The 21536-nt window shown below is 40.9% G+C and overlaps 1 protein-coding gene across 1 annotated transcript in view; it reads right to left on the bottom strand.

Moving 5' to 3' along the window:
- Positions 1-2496: 2496 nt before the first annotated feature.
- LOC135218360 (condensin complex subunit 2-like) overlaps positions 2497-21536 on the bottom strand; it is a 230946-nt gene continuing 211906 nt past the window's right edge. Inside the window, exons 13-14 of the mRNA XM_064254600.1 lie at positions 10981-11099; positions 2497-3784 (exon numbers count right to left, since the gene is read on the bottom strand). Of these exons, the coding sequence (XP_064110670.1) occupies positions 3553-3784; positions 10981-11099 (351 nt within the window). The 3' untranslated portion in view covers positions 2497-3552. The remainder of the gene's footprint in view (positions 3785-10980; positions 11100-21536) is intronic.

Below are 21536 nucleotides of genomic sequence, written 5' to 3'. Positions count from 1 at the left end.
TATCTGTGTATAAAAAATTCAAACAATCAATTCAGACACATACTATATTATCTGTTTAAAAAATTCAAACAATCAATTCAGTGACATACTATCAATTTACTACTAACTTTAACCTGTTTTTGATCAGCCTGATAGTACATGTAAAAGCAGCTTTAGATCTCCAAATTTTTAGTTATTAAACCTGATATTCACTGAACTGTATTTCCATATCTTACTCATGAATTTAAACCTCAAAATAAACTGATCATCATCTCACTCTATATAGTAGCTTTACAATGCCCAAATCATTTTTAAAAACCATATCCACCAAATAAAATGTAAACTGACCATAAAATGAATAATGAACTATAAAATCTACAATAATGAGAACTGTTACAAGATTTTAAAGATAATAAACAGTTTAGCTATATAATTTACACACACAATTTCATTTTTCCCTGGATTCGGCAAACAAGTATAGCCCAATAGTATTTAGCAAATATATGACAGTGGTGGCCTGCGTGTAGGTGTTATTAGCAAACAGTGAATGCCCTTCTATAGCTTTTGTACTGACCTTAAAAAAAGAAAGTTGTAAAACCATTAATGATTTAAAATCCCAACATATGCAGTTACCATTTCATAACTGTGCAATGATACTTAGGGGTTACTTGATTATCTCAGCACAGTAACTCTGTCCTGCTTGCTTACGTTTGCAATTTAGATATTTTTACATTTATAAAATTTTATGTTTGGAAAATATTAGTTTTTGATTAGTACAGTACTTGGTGTATTTTATTAATGCCTGGTTCCAGCAAAATCCTACATTTGGCTGATAACTTTCCATATTTAAGGACACCAAATCCAGTCTGTTACTGCAAAATAATTCCTGCCTTAGCATGTACAAGGAAAAAAAAAAAAAGTGCATAAATTGAGAGCACATGGCTGGTTTTTAATGTTTAGGCAGGCTGCATCACCTAGGGCTCAAAAATTTCAAATTCTACACTGCCAAATAAAGAATTTGAAAATTTTCCTCATATAAATTTCCCAATTAATTTTATCAAGTAAAAAAAAAAAAAAAAAAAACTGACCAGCAAAAAAAGCAGCAGGCACTATACTTGGTCTGATATCAATGAAGCTAAAAAAAATAATGATGGAATTTAGATGTACAAGGGATAATAGATGACAAAGAACTAGTTAAGACATACATAGGATAATAGATGAGATAAAGAAGCAGAAGAGGAGGCAGGCTCAATGGTGGGTGGGAAGGGCAGAGTAGACCAGGAAGAATGGAATAAACTAAGAGGAACAATGAAGGCATTAGTTTGAAATTTCTTCAACATGAAAAAGAATATGAAGGATATTGGCATGACATAGGGACCAATACAGATTATAACAAGCTAAGAGAGACCTTGGGAAAATGAAAGAGGAAGAGCCTCAGGACTATCAAGAATGAAAATTGATTTGCTAAAATCTGCAAAACCAGACAATGATGAACTAACCAGTAAGTATGAAAACCTGAGGAAGGGACAGGACCAGGAAAATGGAGAAAAAAGTATGACATACAGTAATAATATAGCATGGAACTAGACATATACTACATTTGGAAAATATATAGATGACTGCTAACACATTACAGAAATACTGAAGGAATTGTAGAGCAAAGGCTGAGGAAAATAAAAATTGGCAAGTGTCAGTATGCTTCATATCAGAGATATCAAGCACAGGGTTGTCTGTAATTAGGCAACAAAAGGAAATGTATCATGAGAAATGGAAGAAATTACGTCTACTGTAAACCTTAGATCTTGAAAAGGTAGGAGACATCATACCAAGATGAGCAACTAGATGGCCACTGAGCTTGTGATGGTACTATACCACAATACTGTACCACAACACAAGATCTAGAGTGGAGACAGTGGATGGTGTATTGAAGGAATGTTATAATACACTGGTGATTACAAAGGTAAGTCGTTTACTTTTCTGTTTGTAACAGAACCATAGGAACCTAAAATAGGGAAGTACCTGGTCCTGCTTTATTCAAATGACCTAGTGTTAACTGTAGAATCCAGAGATGTTGCAAAAATATTTAAATAAAAAGAGTGGAAAGAAGAGGACTAAAAATCAACAAAAGGGAAACAAGGCTCATGAAAACTGGAAAGAAAACAATGGAAAAAGTATGGTTAGGACAGTGACCAAAGAGCTGTTGTGGAAAAGGCTTTAGGGGTGAACTTGGTATTGTAGACTGAATATAACATGATATTATAAGAGATACTAAAGATTACAAAATGTATGTGGAATGAAAGACTTGATTCCTGAAAAGTAAGACTAAATAGAGGAGGAAGGGAGGTCAAGAACCAGTAGTAATGAAAAGGCAGATCTTAGCTCTTTTACCTTGGAAAAACTGGACTATGAAGCACGTACTGAGAGAAATTAGAAGAAACAATAAAAATGAATAAATCCAACTACCCCACTGGTCAGCAGAACAAAGTTTACAATGGGCAGCGATAAATAAAATGCAGATATTTTGGGAAGATATCATAACAGATGCATGGACAAAATGGGGTAGGATAATCATAATACAAATGAGGTTGTAGAGATCAAGGACACAGCAGCTGAAAATAGACAGGTCTCAAAGACTAAGACAATTTAGAAATATGACAAAACAGACTGAAGAACAATTAGCTAATCTAATAAACAGTAGACATAAACAGCATGAGAAAGACCAGCAGGAAGGCCCACAAAAAAATGAAAAGATTGCATAGGTGAAAATCTTGACTTGGAGGGAATTAATATAAAAAAGCACACAGGACAGGAGTATGGGGAGATATTTCAAATCAAAACCAATTTACCTCTGGAATGAGGAAATAAAACATAAAAAAGCTGCTTTTCTCTCCTACCACATTAGTCATCATAAATAGCAGTCAACCATCACCACAAGTCTATCTATCAAAAATCATGCATAAATTTCTTCCATGGAAATAGAAACTCCTCTATTCTGTATTAGTAAAACATGAAGAATTGTTTTAAAACAAGACACAAAAAAGTTAAAATTAACATCGAACAAAAAGATAAAATAACTAATGATGATCAAAAAAACCCAAAAATGCTTGCAATAACACTAATGGATAAATGTGACAAGACAGTTCATAAGATAAGAACATTCAAAACTCCGATCACACGAAAACATTCTAGCAGAATATAAAATACATAACTCTAAACAGACTATATTTGAAGAGATATTGCATTCTAAGTAAAGTGATAAATTTGAATTAATATGTAATTAAAAACTAGTCTCATTACTAAGTACTAACTAAGAACCATTTAAACCCTTCAGAATGATATGCAATTAAATTCAAGTAACTTGAAACAAGAAAGTTATGGAAATGGGAAATGCTAGGTTAAAAAGATGACAAAATTCTCATTTTTTACAACTTCTAACTACAAAGTAACCTAAGAATGAAAGTTGATCTTCATTGCAATAACGATAAGCAATATTAAAGTTTATATATACATCAGGTACTTGCACGTTACAATGTAATAACCAGTGAAGTTAAAATCCTAACATGAAAATAAATTTTACCCTTGGGATATAACAAAATCTTGTAACTCCCCTTGACTGCTAAGTTTTAAATTATGTTCATTAGCTAGATGAAGAAGAGCAATGAAAGCTAATGGTACAGACAAACTTTCAGTCATTTTTGCAGAGAGTTTTGAAGGCAATGTATTAAACAACTTGTTAAATGTTATTGTGTATCCTTGTTCCATCTGATCTCTTGGTTCTCTAGTTATTACCGCTTGGTTCTCCAATCTGTTGATGAAAAAGAAAATGCTATGCGTCAAATATCAAAAATTGTAGCTAGTAATTATCAAAGTTATTTATGGCATAGATAGGATATGTGGAGTTAAAAGTAGACCAAGTCTAATAATTCTTGATCTCTAATTATACAACAAAGAATACTGCTTGTAAAATAAAAATGAAAATCAATCATACAATGTTTGGATGAATTCTTAATACAAAAATACCAACTCAGTAAACAGAAACACCTAAGTAAATAGTTAATAACATAGATAAATAACACAGAAATGGGAGTATAGGAAAGATAATTCAATAGACCTATCTGTAAAGGAAAATTAAATCAACAGGTGGTGATAGAAAGAGTTCTTTCCAGCTGGAACATTTTAAAATATTATCAATCTAACACCCAGCACTTTTGCAATTGTTTGAACCTCTTACCCAGGTGTTAAGTCTTCAGTGAGAGATTCCTAATTCATACAGAAACAGGGTCACATCTACTGACAAATGAAAGTAAGAAACAGGATCTCTTGAGTAAACCACCTTCATCTGCCTTGGCCAGTGAGAATACATGTGACTGATGAGACTGATGAAAGGAGGAAAATACAGAGTAACAGTCACTCTTCATTTGATCAACCATTCCCTGCCTTAAACCTTGGGTAACATGATATTTTGTCCATATTGAGCCAGGTAGCTACACATGTTGAACAGCCACCCAAGATCCTAACAGGACATACCTAGGGATTTGTGGGCAAATCCCATAGAAAAAGTAATTTGTTTGGGCTGCCAAATCTATACTCTTAGCACTTGTGATAACCAAAGGTCTTTCCCGACTACTTTGGAAAGGGCAATGCCCCTAACTTCTAGAGCCCTCACATAGGAACATTGTCAGTATCTTTGACCAATAACTCGCAAGATCAAGTTCTTTAATACTTCTTTCTAGTGCCTGCATACTTGCAAACTAACCCAACTCACATCTGCAGTGTAAAGTCCTGTGCAGGTCGTACCACACACACACACACCATAAACAACAGCGTCTCATCCTGATCATTTACACAGTCCTGGAAGGAGGGAACTGAGAAAATTGGAATCTCCAGTAAGGAATTATGTGGCTTTGATTTTTTTGCAACAAACTCTGGGAGAAAAATAAATATGGTGAAAATATATTTTGCCTGACCCATTCCTGGCCATAGCTTCCCTTCAGCTTATAAGGCATCCTCGAGAGGATACAAAGGAAATTAATTTCATTTAACTTCAGAAGCTAAAGTTCACAGGGAGGGCAAAACTGTTTGAAGCATGGAAATCCCTGTCCAGACAAACATCAATGCCAAGCCAGAAGACAGGGAATGGGTGAAGCGATCTACTGAACAGTGGTTCCAATAGGAGAGACACTCTGAACAACACCGACCACAGAAGATTGCTGACCACTTTGCAACTGCCTTCTGAGAAAACTCTCTCACAGAAGCATGGACTGCTAATACTAGATCTGGGGTGGTTGATGAAGCAGAGTAGACAACAGTATATCTGGATACTACTTGGCTTGAGGTCAGCACGAAGCTACCAGGGTCATCCTGATACCAGGAGTGATAAGCACTTGGCTGATCACCTGGCAGCTCAGGCAGAATGAAGGAAATGTGTAGAGTGAGGTCATCCCAAGGGTGCAGGAGAACACCTTCGATTACAGCCCAAGAGGCCAGTAATGGCAAGTTTCCTATTTAGCTGATTGGCAGAGGTCAACCATTGAAGTCCTCCAATCCTCGAACAATTTCTCTACTACATGCCAGTGTATGGACCATTCCGTCCCCATGACCTACTCCCAGTGACTGAGATGACAGGCCAACACATTCTGACTGCTTGTGGTGTATCTGGCTGACAGCTCAACAGCATAGTGACCACCCATGTTTAGCCTTTTACTTAACCTCTAATCCTGCTTCCTTTCTTTAATTTTGCTGTCTAATCCCTCTAACTATTACTTCTTAGTGTAACTATGGGGGTTTCTCCTAGTCTCAATTCTGAACTCTTGCACTTCACCTCCTTTGTTTTCTAGAGCTCTATCTTACTGTGCAACCACTCCAACTCCCACTTTTCAATGTCATGAGCGATAAAGAGGAAAAATGTTCCAGTGCTGGGCTTGACAGCCAAATTTCATTATGACCCTGTTCATGCATGGTAGTTGCAAAGTCAATGACAAAGCACAAGGGTGTTCGCACACAACCAAGCAGATTTGTTAACCTTTACGGCATCTGTGTGGACAGAGTTTCCCTTTGCAACTGCGCGATTCGAGATACATGCGTTTCCTAGTGTCTCTTCACATGGAAATGGAGACTAACTGTTTTAACACCAAAATTTTCTTGGATAAAGTTGAAAAACATCCAGCTAGGGGGTACATGAGATCAGATGATTATGACAAAATAGTAAAGGAATATTATCAGCAATTCTGATATAAAACAAAGGAAATAAAATTATCAGCAATTCTGATAAAAAACAAAGGAAATAAATTCTAGTTCTCTACACTTTTTATTGAATATCTAAGTTTATACTTTTAATATTATATCCTACAGTTCAACTCTACTATCATGCTGCAAACTGATCTCTTGCTGAGGTGGCGACAAGACAGGTTAACCAGTAGTGCTGAAATTGCACATCTTCATTCCTATAGGCATCTTATGCCCTTACTAATTATGCAAAATGATACATTATATATTTCAGAATGACCATAAAATAATTTGACAATTTCCTACAATAAATAAGATTGACAGTTCATCAAATAACATAACACAGAGTGCATTCATTTATATGTAAACATGAGTACCACATCTACAAACATATATTATATACAATATATATGTATGTGTATATGTATGTATTTATATGGATATGTAAAAATATCAAAAGCAGGGGTAGGCGATGGCCAGAAAAACGCATTAATGGGAGGGTGGACAAGGGAAACCTATTAACTTCAACATATTTTTTTTTTTATTTCAGACGTAATAATTTCTTCATTACATCATCAGAGATCTGTTGAGTAATTGTATAAATTACTAAAAAGTTACTATAAAAACTTAAAAAATCCCTGTTTACACGATGATTCTATTAGAAAAGTTTTCGTAAATTATTAACAATCATTATGGCGAGATCAATTTAAAATTAATTCCCAAAAATCCATAAACAATTGGTTTCCTTTTTAACCACAAAGATTGACGAAGCCCCTTTTTATACTCTAACATGGTGTATATACTTGCCCTAAGTGTAACTCTGGGACATATGTCAGATCCACGTGGAGGTTACTGAGGGTCAGAATCGACTCCCATTGTGGAATTAGCTTTTGTACTGGTTGTAGGCTCTCCAATCCTGAGCATTCTAATATTGGAGCTCATTCCAAATTTGAAAAACTTACATCAAAAGATGTGATTTTAACATAAAAAGCCAAACAGCAAATCCTCACGAATTGCCTATACTCAAGTCATTGTTTATTAAACAGCTAGTCCCACAGTAAATTATCCAAATTTCCTCTACTCAACTTTACCCTAGTTAACTCTCTTTGTAAGCATTCTGTCTTTTACTCTCTCCACCTAAGGTTGGTTAGCAATCTTTGGTTCTGTTGTATTTTAAATGTATTTGGTGAATTTTATTTTTCTTATGATTTTTTACGTCTTTAAAGTAACATTTTTAGTAATTTATTCATTATTCAACAGATCCCTGATGATATAATGAAGAAATTATTATGAAACATTGGAAATAAAGAAATATGTTGGAGTTAATTGGTTGGTTTTCCTGGTCCACCCTCACACAGATGGATGGATGGATGGATATATATATATATATACAGGCAGTCCCCGGGTTATGACGGGGGTTCCGTTCTTGAGAAGTGTCGTAAGCGGAAAATCGTCGTAAGCCGGAACATCGTCAAAAATCCTAAGAAAACCTACTTTTACTGCTTTGGGTGCATTGAAAATTATGTAAACTGCATTCTTATGGCATTTTCATCAAAAAAAACCTTCAAATATTGATTATTTTGCATTTTTGGTGTCATATTTCATCTGCCAGATGAACGTTGTAGGGGTCGTAACCCTGGAAATAATGTCGGATGAATATAACTGAAAAGCGTCGTAACCTCGGAACGTCGTAAGCCGAGACCGTCGTAACCCAGGGACTGCCTGCATATGTATATACATATATATATATAATGTATACAAATAAATACAGGCAGTCCCCAGTTATCGGCAGAGGTTCCGTTCTTGACAGGGTGCTGATAAGCGAAAACTGCCATTAACCAAAACTTGGTGATTAATGGCGCCAAGTTTTGGTTAATGGCACCTCTGTTAGGTATGTTATGGTGCCATAACTATATTATCGGCACCTTATGGCGCCGATAAACGAAACTTGGCCAGTTGTGGCACCATAAATTGCAGATTTTATGGCGCTAGACATGCGCCATCCATAAAACCAGATCGCCATTAACCGAGTCCGCCAATAACCGGAGACTGCCTGTATATACAGGTACTCCTTATTTAATTATGTATACTTGTTTTACAACTCGGAGTTATGACGGCAACATGGAGAAAAAAAAAAATCATAAAATGAAAATAAAAATATTGCCAATGGTGGCCAAGAGAAAGGCTATTCAGTGCCGATAATCTAGCCTAGCCTAGTTTTGAAAACTGAAATCTATGGCTAAAACAATAAATAAGGCTTTAATATACTTTGTAAAGAAAAATTATTCAGCTGAACCTCTTAAAACCAGCATTCTGTCCAACAAGGACAGGGTGGTGCCACGTATTGTTTACAATTTCAAGACAGCAAAAATTATGCCATATCCCCCTTGTTTTTGTATGAAAATAATTCTTAGTAATGAAAAGAAAACATGTTAAAAACATTTTTTATATTATCTTGAAAATAAGTATAGTTTTTTAAATATTCCACTTGAGAAGTCTCTACCAAGTCAAACCTTTTAATAAGAGAGAGAGAAGAGAGAGAGAGAGAGAGAGAGAGAGAGAGAGAGAGAGAGAGAGAGAGAGAGAGAGAGAGAGAGAGAGAGAGATTTGGCATGCACGAATTCCTTACTCTTAGTATGCTTGAAAGACTTATAAATGATACAGTTTTGATAAATTCTTTTATACAACTGTGTACTCACATATTCGATATGTCAGATGATACTATAAGTAAGAAGTGCAAGCATAAATCTTTATCTATGCTAGAACATATTTATCCCATTAGCAATTAGTTTAGCGTTCATTTTCCTCAATAGATGACGGTGTGCTTTAAGTTTTGATGGCGACATTCAAATGCACTGTGACCGGCGAAGTTCATTCATTATTTTTTCCATCTCACTACCCTCTACAATCAAAATAAATGACAACAAAACTAAAAGCAATAATTATGAAATACCAAATTTATGATATGAAAGTCACTGATAATAATGTGTGGTTTCTGAGAAAAGTTTAGTACTGTACTGACTTACTATTAGGCTAATTCGGGAATGTAGGCTAAATTTGTTAAATAAAGTACACTATTTTTAAGAAAATTATAAACTGTGAATTTATAAAATGATGAAATAAAATATGAGTAATAAAATTATAAAAACATTGTCAGAACTTAGCCAAGTAGTAGGCTATGTCAGAAACTAGTTCTGTGTACATGACTGAAAATTAATGCTATTAGTTGAAATAAAGAGAATAACATGCTTGATAACGAATTCGTTTAACAACGTGGTTGCTGGAACGCAACCCCATCATTCAATGAGGAGTACAGCTAGTTGTCGACTTATGTCTGCAATTGCTTAAGACCAACCGGTTGTAAAATGATTTGGATGTAAGTCAGCCTATGTTAAATTACCGTAAGAATATTAGGCTAAACTGTGGAAATCAGCTGGGGGCAATTGTGAGGTAAGTTTATTTTGCTGTACTGAACTCAGATCAGAGCAATTTTCTTGCTTCTAGTTAGCGTAAATGAATCTCGCTACTATATCGATATGGGGCAAGGTTATTTTACGTTATACCAAGTGTATTCAAGTCGAAATATCACTTTAATGCGTATTGTTGTGAAAGAAATTTAGTTATTTTTTCATGAGTAGATGGCACTAAGGGCATGTTTATTGTATAAAAAAAAATCAACAGATTGCGTTTGATATTTTCCCTTGATTTCATCAGAATACTACGAGTTTTACATATATATCTTTTATCGGAGTCAAAACAGTAAAGTATGCTTTTCATGCCAAATAGTTTTGATTAAAATAAAGTTTCTTTCAAATTTCGTTTAGTAAAGTCTGATGGTGCTATACCGAATCCTGTGGGAGTTCCATCCATGTTGCTGATGCACGATAATAGTCAGTAGCAAATGAACATTCTTCCCTCAGCTTCATCTACATCTTGCAGCTTAAATTTAGCAGTATGTGCCCTTGCTGTTCTTTTCTCCATAGCGAATAAGGATATAGTAATGTAAAAATATATTAATCCTATTCTACTTAATGTCATTTGTAACATATCTACGGTAATTTTTTACTATCGTAGGATGATTGAAATGCAAGCAAAAGGCTGTTGTTATTGGATTTGGTTCATAACAAATCAGCCTTTTGTGGTTGTATGCGTTTACACAACAAGTATAACATTACAAACTACTTTTAGCATTCTCTTTTACTTTTTTTTAACTTAACTAGAAGATGGGATAGATAAGGAGATGGAGGAAAAGGGTTTAGCCAAACTAGAAAATGGGATAGATAAACACAAGACACAAACGGACACAAAGGATGTGCACTGTACTGAGCTTCTGCGTGTGTGGAGAGGCGGGACCTTGGGTGGTCGTAAAATCGATCAGTCGTAACTTGCATAGGTCGTAAGTCAACAACTAGCTGTACCTATATTTATATATACATTACACATTATACTATATTCATCAGAAAATATTTCCAGGTTTACGACACCGATCCGACGGAAGTAATATGACTCCAAAAAGGCAAAATACTGTATATAATTGAGTAATATTCGACTGCATGTAATATTCAACCCCATTTTTACTGCATATATCAGGATTCTAACATATATCCCTTATAATGTTGAAAATGTAAACATTAAGAACAAGTTGCAGTTGCACCTACAGCAATCTTTTAGCTTTCGGTACCCTTTTAGAAATTTTAATGGTAGTGTAATTACAGTAGTAATAACATTTAGGATAACATACGTACAAACAATACTCAATGAAATCTGCTAGCTTACCCTCTTTCATTTTCCTTATTGATAGATGTATCACTCAACATTGTCCACATGGTGCCCTTCAATTTCTTCATGTCAATCCTCTTGGCTTGTCTTGCATAGCCTATATTAATTTTTGCCACCTGAAAAACATAAATAACATATGTATAAGCAAGCAAATGAATTACCCTAAAGTTTTCAAGTTAAAAAATACAATAAATCCTTGATTACTTTCACATGTTCAATGGTGAGCAAAAATTAAACTGATCTGAATGGGAAGGCAAAAAATACCACTATTTAGCCAGGCTAACTAGATAATCATTGTATGTATATTGATTGGCTCAATGAGAATGTCAAGTGAAGTTTGGTTTACTACTAAGAAAAGATAGAGAAGAAAGATTGGGTACTGAAGTGTCATGTGATTCATTTCTTTGTTATGGAAGTTGTATATTTTGTTGGTGTTCCCTAAACTCTGCTAAGGGTTATAATAATGGTATGTTTGTTTCCTGCTAAATGGAAGACAACTATGCTGCCCTTGGTCAAGATGTTGGAGAATCTTGACTATCTTGATGCTGGGTGGGCCAGGTCAAAGGTAAATGAGGCATATAGGGTCCTGAAGAAGACCACAAGGGAGACTGTAACCAAAGGACTAGTTCTAGTCATTTATGCTTGAAGTCAGAAAGCATCAGGGTAAAAAAATATCAGGTTTATTAACCCTTTAACGTCGATTGGACATATTAAACGTCGATATAAATTGTCTGTTGGGTGCACGTATGGTACGTCGATATAAAAAAGGTTTTTAAAAATTCACGGAAAAATAGTTATAGGCCTACTAGGCAAAAACTTTCGAATCATGCGCCTTGGGGGATGCTGGGAGCTCACGGATCAAGGCGTTGTTTTGTTTACAATCGTTACCCAGGCGCACAAGCGCGAATTTCTTTCTTCTCGCACTAAAAAGTATCAGCGACACATCTCATAAATTATTTTGTCACATTGACATAATTTTGGCACCATTTTATATTAGCCGTTACATGGAGTATTATATATGAAAATGTGTGCAATTTCATGTAGAATACAACAAAAAATTACTCATGGTTGTAGCTTTTATCAGTTTTGAAATATTTTCATATAAATAACAATAAGTGCCAAAATTTCAACCTTCGGTCAACTTTGACTACCGAAATGGTCGAAAAACGCAATTGTAAGCTAAAACTCTTATATTCTAGTAATATTCAATCATTTACCTTCATTTTGCAACAAATTGGAAGTCTCTAGCACAATATTTCAATTTATGGTAAATTTATGAAAAAACTTTTACCTTACATCCGCTTGGTAACTCTTCCGAAAAAATCATAATTTTTTCGTCCGATTGTCGTAATGTTTGCACCATTTTAGATTAGCCGTTACATAGTTTTATATATGGAAATGTGCGCAATTTCATGTAGAATACAACTAAAAACAACCCATGGTTGTAGCTTTTATCAGTTTTGAAATATTTTTATAAAAATAACGATAAGGGCCAAAATATTAACCTACGGTCAATTTTGACTCGACTAAAATGGTAAAAAAATGCAATTCTAAGCTAAAATCTTACATTATAGTAATATTTAATCATTTACCTTTATTTTGCAACAAATTGGAAGTCTCTAGCACATTATTTTGATTTCGTCCGATTGTCGTAATGTTTGCATAATTTTAAATTAGCTGTTACATAAAGTTTTATATTTGAAAATGTGCAAAATGTCATGTAGAATACAACAAAAACAACCCATGGTTGTAGCTTTTATCAGTTTTGAAATATTTTCATATAAATAACGATAAGTGCCAAAATTTCAACCTTCGGTCAACTTTGACTCTACCGAAATGGTCGAAAAACGCAATTGTAAGCTAAAACTATTACATTCTAGTAATATTCAATCATTTACCTTCATTTTGCAACATATTGGAAGTCTCTAACACAATATTTCGATTTATGGTGAATTTATGAAATAAACTTTTTCCTTATGTCCGTGCGGTAACTCATCCGAAAAAATCAAAAATGTTTTCGTCCAATTGTCGTAATGTTTGCTCATTTTAAATTAGCCGTTACATAAAGTTTTATATATGAAAATGTGTGCAATTTCATGTAGAATACAACAATAAACAACCTATGGTTGTAGCTTTTATCAGTTTTGAAATATTTTCATATAAATAACGATAAATAGAAAAAATTCGTCCTTTGGTCAACTTTAACTCGCCTGAAATGGTTGAAAACTAAAATTGTAAGCTACAACACTTACAGTCTAGTAATATTCAATCAATTACCTTCATTTTGCAACAAACGGGAAGTCTCTAGCACAATATTTCAATTTATGGTGAATTTTTGAAAACGGCTTTTTTTACGTCCGCTCGCTATGAATTCATGCATCATATTGTGATAATATTTTCTCTGTGTTGCCTTGATCGTTTTACAATGTGTTATATACCAAAATGATTGCAATTTAGTGTACAATACAACAGAAAAAATTAACTCGTTAGCTTTAACCGTTTTGCTCACAGCGCGATTTGTATACAGTTATATATGAAATTTTTTTTCGCTGTCATATATCCCAATGTATTTATATATATATATAATTATTTTTTTTTTCATTTCTGATGGTTGCATACTAAACTTCAGGCAATGACAAAAAAATGAGCCAAAAATTAACTCTTAATCTTGAAAAGTAAGCGTGCTGTGATTTTTTTTTTTTGAAAAAAAAAAAAAAAAAAAAAAAAAAAAAAAAAAAAAAAAAAAAAAAAAAAAAAAAAAAAAAAGGCTTCGGTGCTCACTCACGAACGCCGCCGGCATACGGGAGACGATTATTAAAATACCGCTTCCTTGTTTAAGGGTTAATATAATAGTGGTAAATGTAATTCTGAATTAATTAGCATAACTAATGTGGTTAAAACATTTTACTATATTACAATGGAAGTAAAGTAAAAGGCTAAAAAATGAGTGTAGCTGGGGGATGAAGGGACACTGCAAAACATTAGTATGCTTACAGTGCACCTCATGAGGTGGCCCTACCCCCATATGGGAATGTTGTGTTGTGTAATTTTTGCTGCGTATTGTATGTAGTAACACAAACCTGTTCTTTATATTATGCAGTAATAACATCTAGCAAGATAAAAAAAACATCAGTACATATATCACCTAAAGATATATGTATGCATATGCTTTGGTATGCAAGAAAGTTATGGCCAGTAGTATACTATGTAAGTCTTAGTTATATCATTACAGTACTGTATGACTAAAATGCATTTAGGAAAAAAATAATTGTGCTTCCCTTGGCTTCACTGCAAGGTTCCTATGTAGCCATGATGTAATGAAATGCTGAAGATTAAAATCTCATTGCTGATGTATCTGTGCATAAAAGTCAGAGAACAGTACAATAATGTACAGAGCTACACTGAAGATGTAACTACCACATGAAAAAATGCTGCAAGCTTCATTGTGCATTCTTAAATTTGCAAGTAGAAGGCTTGAACGGAAAATGAGATCCTAGCCAAGCCACGAAGAATTGGTAAGTGGGACTGAACTTAAGATAGCTGCTGGTAAGTCTAAGAAAATGCAAGGCATCACTGATTACATAACTTCTGTAGGCTGGCTCTTCCATTTCAAAGTTCACTATGGATTTACTAATCATGAGGTTCATGACAAACCTTTGGATGCTGCAGAGTTAGGTATCAGTGAGTTTTCCTTAGATTTGGTCAATAAGCAATCACTTACTGGATCACAAATCTATGATGCTGATAACTCCAGGTTGTTTTAACACTTCGTCTCCTAATACCTTGGCTGATGAGTTAGAGATGAAGTTACCTGGTCAAAAGCTTAGCATGCAACATTTGTCAGCTGTTATGAAAATAACTCGTCATTCACAGGCTACATCCTGTAGTAGTTGAACACAAAAAACAGGCTTTGACGTTGGAAAAATCACGAATTCTTGGTAATTTGTATTTTACCTAGCTATACTTACCTCGAACTACTTAATAGGAGAACCTGGATGTCAATCTGGTACTGACCAGAAAAAATCCAGATATCCCTTCCACACCTAGCCAGGTACATGCCCCAAGGGTCAACAGCCATGTGACCCACGACCTTATACTTCAGTGCTTTCCTCTCGTCAAGGTTCCTGCCCTAAGGTACATGGGGACGGTAGGGAGGGACTGAAACCTAAGAATTTGTGATTTGTTCCGACGCCGTATACTTACCTCGAACTACTTAATAGGAGACTTATCCTTTAGGAGGAGGGAGTAGCTTAGGGGGGAATGGACCCAGAGGTTGGTTTAGGGGCGTACCCGCTGGGGTCCCAGTCCTGCTCAAAGAGAAGCGTGGGGCTGGGAAGGGGTCGGTCAAGGGCGCTGGCTGGAATGGAAGGGTAACCCGGAAAAGTGACAATGATAAGGCAATGGTTGCACTTCTAAAACCCGTCTCTGTCCTACGTGAAGGCTCGTTGGGCCTTATGAAAACTTCCCAGAGGCCTACGGAGAGGATAGGGAAGGGGGGTGGAGGGTTGAGAAAAGAGGGATACACCTTCATACTACCCCTCACACCCCTGGAGTCCTATGCTCGGTGGAGGTCTAGATCTGCTGTTGGTCAGCAGCCCCCACCAACTGAATTGCGAATGAATTGAGCGATTAACAGGTGCCGTCCCCAAGGTAGTGAGCTGCCGAAGCAGATAGTCTGTTCCACCCTCCGGCCCTTAGGACCTGGCTGACCGCTAGGGACTTCAAGAAGGTCAGGGATGCTCCAAGGCTCCTGATGCCGTGAGGCCTGGCTTTCTTCGGGGGAGGCATACCCCCCTGTATTCGTAGGCTCTCCTGATCGTTTCCCTTAACCTGGAGATGGTGTTCTCTGAGACTACCTTCTTCTCCCGGCCAACGTACACAACCAGGTTCCTAATGGCTGGCCAGAACCGGGCTGTCCTATTGAGGTACATCCTCACTACCCGGACCAGACACAAGAGCAGGTCCTGAGGATCGTCTGATCTCGCTACGGCCGGGAACGAGAACTCCACGAACCTGTCGTCCATGATTGAGGGGTTCTGAGTCTTAGCCACAAAGGAGGGTACACACCAAAAGGCAAGATCTTTCCACCTTTTGCATGGGAAACCTCGTAAGATCAGTCATGCAGGTCCCTTACTCTCTTGGTGGAAGCAAACGCCAGCAGGAAGACTGTTGTCGGCGTCAGCTCCCTGCTTAGTATGTTCTTGAGGGGTTCGAAAGGGGGTTATTTCAGGGAATCCAGCCCCCTAACAATGTCCCACTGTGGTACCCCTAAGGCAATGGGGGGGTAAGACTGTTCAAGGCTCCTGATCAACATCGAAAGGTGCCTGGAATTCCCTAATCCAACCCTTCCCGGAGGGAGACTTGTCTGGGGGCAGCACTGACCCCCTTCACGGCTGCTATCGAGAGGTCTCTGTCAAGTCTCAGGTGTACCAAGAAGTCCGCCGAGTGGGGAATCTTGACCTGCAGAGGCTTGAGACCACTTCTTCTGCACCAGTTCCCAAACACCGTCCATTTGGCCTGGTAGACGGCCTCAGACTACCAGGGGGAGTTTGAGGGACCCGCAGAACCTCAAGGAGTACCTGGGGCCCACAACTACCCAGTCTATATGGGTCAGGATCTGGGGCGAGTTTCCCGCCTGGGGAAGACTCAGGGGAGGCTTGGCCTCCTTCAGACCCCCAAAAGAGATAGTCTACAGCTGATGACTTGTCTGTGCTGCAGAGCTCGTTCTGGACAAACGCCACATCTTCACCATCCTCTAGGGGGCAAGTGGGGGCCATCACAGGCGGAGGGGGAAGGTAGGAGATGGCAGGCAGCTCCAACTGGGGGCCACCAGTGGGAACAGGTGCTCCTCTAGGAAAGGAGCCTCAGACTGAACCCGCGGGTCCATCATGGGATTGCACCTCGATCCTGACCAGAGAGGCGAATGTCTTCACCTTCTCCCCGGGGCAGAAGTTGGTTGAGGGACGCCAAGGAAAGGAGTCTGCCCGGCACGAGTGGCTGCCAAGGGGGCCGCTGGTACCGGGCTGGGATCCACAGAGGCCTTGGGGAACAACCGGTGGTGGAGAGGAGCATACCGCTCATGGGACCGTCATGTGAGCCGTGAACTTGGGGACCCTCCACGGGGACCGACCGGTCGGGGAGCGGTGGAGCCCGTGGTGGCAAGATCCGTCACAACAGCTGCCACTCCTACTCCGACCTCTGTGGGCCCAGCTATGACGGGGAGAGAGGGAGCAGCGGCCCGAGGAGGAGGAAGAACACGCTTGCCTCCTCCCAGCACAATGCCTCCGCTTCGCTCCACGCCCCTCCTACGGGAGGGCCTGTTCAAGTCCGAAGACGCCGAGGAGGAATATTCCTTGGGAAAGGGCCTCCTCTTGCCATTCCCTAATTGCTCTCGATCCAGAAGAAGGCCTGGCGCTCGGACCGACCTCTGACATCCCCAGAAGGAGCAGGGGCAGGCCCCAGCACTGAGAATCGTCCAACCTCAGAGGTGAGCCGAATAGGGTACAAGGGGTGTCAGACCAAGACTGGGACTGGAACCCTGAAGGCTCCGTCAGTTCCTGCTACTTCCTGTGGCAGCCAAACCCCTCAGGGGAGGTGAAAGGGAGCTCGGCTCGGACGAGGTGGATGACATATCGACGGCCACCCCAGTTGATGCGGATGGAGTACCCGGCTCCGAGACCGCACGCACTGTAGTGGGGTGAGCCACACTCACCAAGTGGAGTGCAGCTGAAAAACCCCTCGGCTGATAGAGGGCCCCGAAGATTTCAGCTGGACCACACCAATTTCAGGAGGCCACCGTCCTCAGGCGGTACAACCTGTACGTGAGACACAGAAATGACTGGAATTCTGACCGTAACGCCTCTTGGGCCAGGAGTCCCGAGGCAGGGCCATGTGGACCCTGGACAGGTATCCGGTAGTCGTCCCTGAGCACCCGGACTATCCAGGGGACGACCCTGTAAGCCTCCCCGTTCCCCCAATGATTCAAGAGGCAACCCCCACCTGTGGTGGAATCGGATGAATGGGGGGGGGGGCCCTCTCCTCCTACTTCCTCCAAGGGGGAAGCTGTTATGATCCCTCCAGGAGGGCCGAGTCCCTTGTCCTACCCAATCCCCCGGAGGCTGGTTTCCAGTTATCGGACGTCCTCTGCGGCCTGTACCTCTGCTGTTGTCCAGGTTGGGGAGCATCCGGTGCCCTAAGCTGTGCTGGGTGCCTGAAGGAGACCTGTAGACGAAGGAGTCCTGGCTGGTCTATTGTCAACGCTCCCAGGCCTCCTCCACAAGGTCCTCTGGCCAGAGGGACTCCACCGTAATCGGGGCATAACTCAGAAGGCGTCTAGGCCGTCTGGCTAGCCCGGCATCCCTCCTGTGGAGAACCCAGTTAGTCCATTGGGTGACCGCCTGAGAAGTTAACACTTTCCTATCCGTATAGTTTGAGCACTGAGCCTACCTGAGACCCAAGGTGTCTGGGAGCGCTCGACAGTGCGAAAAAATAATCATTTTGAAAACTCAGCAAAAATAGAAATTTTATGCCAAAAACATTCATTTTGCTGTCCTTTTTTTCTAAATGTTTATATTTTATGGTGGAATAGTCAGAATAAGAGTCCCAGCCCTCTAAATACGAAAAAATGTGAGTTATTTAACGAAAAAAAAAAATCTTTACTTATTTTTATATTTTCGTTCGTAACCCAAAAACTATGAAAGTCAGGCGAATTAATTATTTTTTATAAGAAAGCCAACAAAATTCTCTAAATATCAACATATAAAACAATGGAAAACTAATAAGTCCAGCTGGTGAAAAAATTGATAGAGCGCATATCGGAAAAGTGTTCTCCCGTGACGTCACTATGTAAACAATCACACGTGTCTACAGGAACTACTTGGCTGGCGTATTGATACCCGAGTTACACGGTCCAAGGTATGATCTAGCCTATGGAAATCGCTACTTGTCCGAAAAAAAAAAAAAAAATTTATCCCTACCAGACGTACGAAAAATTTAGGTAAATTTTACGTAGAGCTACGTCAGTCGGGTAGGAAGGGGTAGGGTAATTTTACGTACTATTACGTCAATTGGATATGAAAGTGTTAAGAAACTGATGGCCTTCCACTGAATGGGGCCAACTCGGTCCTGTCCTTTAAGTCAGTTGTTGGCGAATCTGGCCACCGCCCCAGCACGTACGTCGAGCCAGGTGGCTGCCTGGACGGTGGCCCACGCCGTGGTCTCCATGCATGGCCACCTACTTTTGAGAAGGTGACCGAACCTGCCAAGTCTCTCTCCCCCAAAAAGACCGGGGTGAAGGGGGAGATGTTATCCTCCAAGGACTTGAGGGTAGAAGGAGAAGCCCTCTGGGGTGGAGAACCTCCCCTGCTTGGCCTTACCTACTGGGAGGAGCTTGAAAGAGCCATGGGGCCACAGGGCATTCCTGGACCCAGATGTTACCTGGCCCACTTGGGCAAGGTCCTGATCCTCACTCCTTGTTGGGGGAAGGGCCCCCAGAAGACTTGTCTTCCTTAAGGTCCCCCGTTAGGAACTCTACTGAGGAGGACCCGCCTGTCAGTTGAGCCCTCAACGTATGTACGTGCCTTGCCCTTCCAAGGTGTTGGAGGCGGACCTGGACAAATGACTCGTCCCTGTTGTCCTTCAATGGCTGAGCAGGCCCAAAAACGGGAGGCGTGGTGTGCTCTGGAGAGGGTGGATATCTTACTCTGGGGTTACAGGCAGAACCGGGAGCCTCACTGGAAGCGGAGTCACAGGCTGTACCAGTGGAGCCATCATGGGAGTCCCACTGGCCAGTGGAGCGTGCGAGGGAAAAGCCAACGGGGCAGCAGTGCACCCCGCTCGCGGGACCGTCATGGGAACCACGAGCATGGGTGAACATGGAGTGGACACTCTGACTGGGGGAGTGGAGTGTCCGCGACGGCGTGCCCCGTTGCAGTGGCTACGACACCTATCCCGACCTCTCCGTTCTAGGCAAAGATGGAAGAACGGAGCACGGCATGGGAAGGAGGGGGCTGAACCCACTCGACCCTACATAGCACGACTCCTCTTCTCTGCCCTGCACCCCCTCCTAGGGGGACTTCATCAGAGGGAGAGGTCAACGGGACAGCAGTGCACTCCACTTGTGGGACCATCACGAGAACCACGAGCATGGGTGAACGCAGAGCAGACCGTCTGACTGGGGGAGCAGAACATCCACGACGGCATGCCCTGTTGTGGCAGCTATCGCACCTATCCCAACCTCTCTGTTCTAAGCAAAGGGAGAAGTCGACGGGGCAGCTCGCGGGACCATATAACTGGGGAGCAGTGGCGACCGTGGCAGCATGCCCCGTCTCAGCAACTACCGCCCCTATCTGAACTGCTCCGGTCTAGGCTATGACGGGGAGAGCAGAGTAGCGTGGGGAGGAGGGGGGCTGAACCCGCTCGACCCCACGTAGACCAGCGCCTCTGCTCTGTTCTGCACCCCCTCCTATGGGGGACTTCATCTGAGGGAGAGGTCAACGGGGCAGCAGCGCACCCCACTCACAGGACTGTCATGGGAACCACAAGTATGGGTGAACCCGGCATGGCTCGTCTGACCTGGGAGTGGGGCGACCATGATGGCATGGTCTGAGAGAGGGGAGTGGTCTGACCCAGACATACCTCCTCTCTCAGTCAAAGCACTTCCGTGGGGGGGTCTGAATGGAGTGTGAGGGGTGCTGGTCCAGGACCGGGACAGACACAGTGAGGGACCTGTCAGCTCTTTCTGCCTCCGAGTGAAGCCATATCCCTCCGGGGACACAAAAGGAGGGGGCCCCTATTGACGTGTAGGAATACTCCAGCGGTAGCTTCGGGTGGAACAGGGGAACCGCTACCGACCCTGAGCCCAGAACTGGAGCGGGGGGTGAGAGTGCAACAGCGTAGGGAGCTGCACCGGGCGGCCCAAGTGGAGAACCCCATGCCTCTCACGTGGTCTGCACCTCAGCCGAGGGTGAGTCACGGAGAAGGGAGCAGTCCCACCGCCTTCAGGAGATCGTCAACACCGGGGGAACAAACACCTGTACAGGAGTAGAAAAGACAGACAAGGGCTACTCTGAACGAGACTTCTTGAAGGAGACTTGTCCTTCTCCGACTTCTCTTGGAGGCTAATGTATCCATTCCTCAACTGTGGAGACTTGCGAGCAAGGCCTGCCTCGACACTTCAATCACAAAGAGCTGGGGTCAAAGGGAGAGAGGACAGGAGGCCTCACAAGATTTTGCCTCCAATGGCCCTGGACAACTCCGTTGAGGAGGAATGGACTCCATCGAGCAAAGGGCACACAAACACACAAGGGAGGGATACACTAACACTCGGAAGGCAAGGGAAACGACGAAGGATTGGGTTGACACACGGAAGACGAGCTGACACGTGTGGACGGGTCAGCGACCAGGAAAGCTATGAGGTAGTAGGAAGTGGGTCGCATGGCCGCTGGCCCTTAGGGCATGTGCCTGGCTAGGTGTGGAAGGGATAGCTAGATTTTTCTGGTCGGTACCAGACCGACATCCAGGTTCTCCTATCAAGTAGTTTGAGGTAAGTATAC

Source organism: Macrobrachium nipponense, chromosome 9 (assembly GCF_015104395.2).
Source record: "Macrobrachium nipponense isolate FS-2020 chromosome 9, ASM1510439v2, whole genome shotgun sequence".
Taxonomy (NCBI): Eukaryota; Metazoa; Arthropoda; class Malacostraca; order Decapoda; family Palaemonidae; genus Macrobrachium; species Macrobrachium nipponense.
The sequence above is the reverse complement of the archived record's forward strand: the minus strand, read 5'-3'. Positions and strand labels throughout refer to the sequence as shown.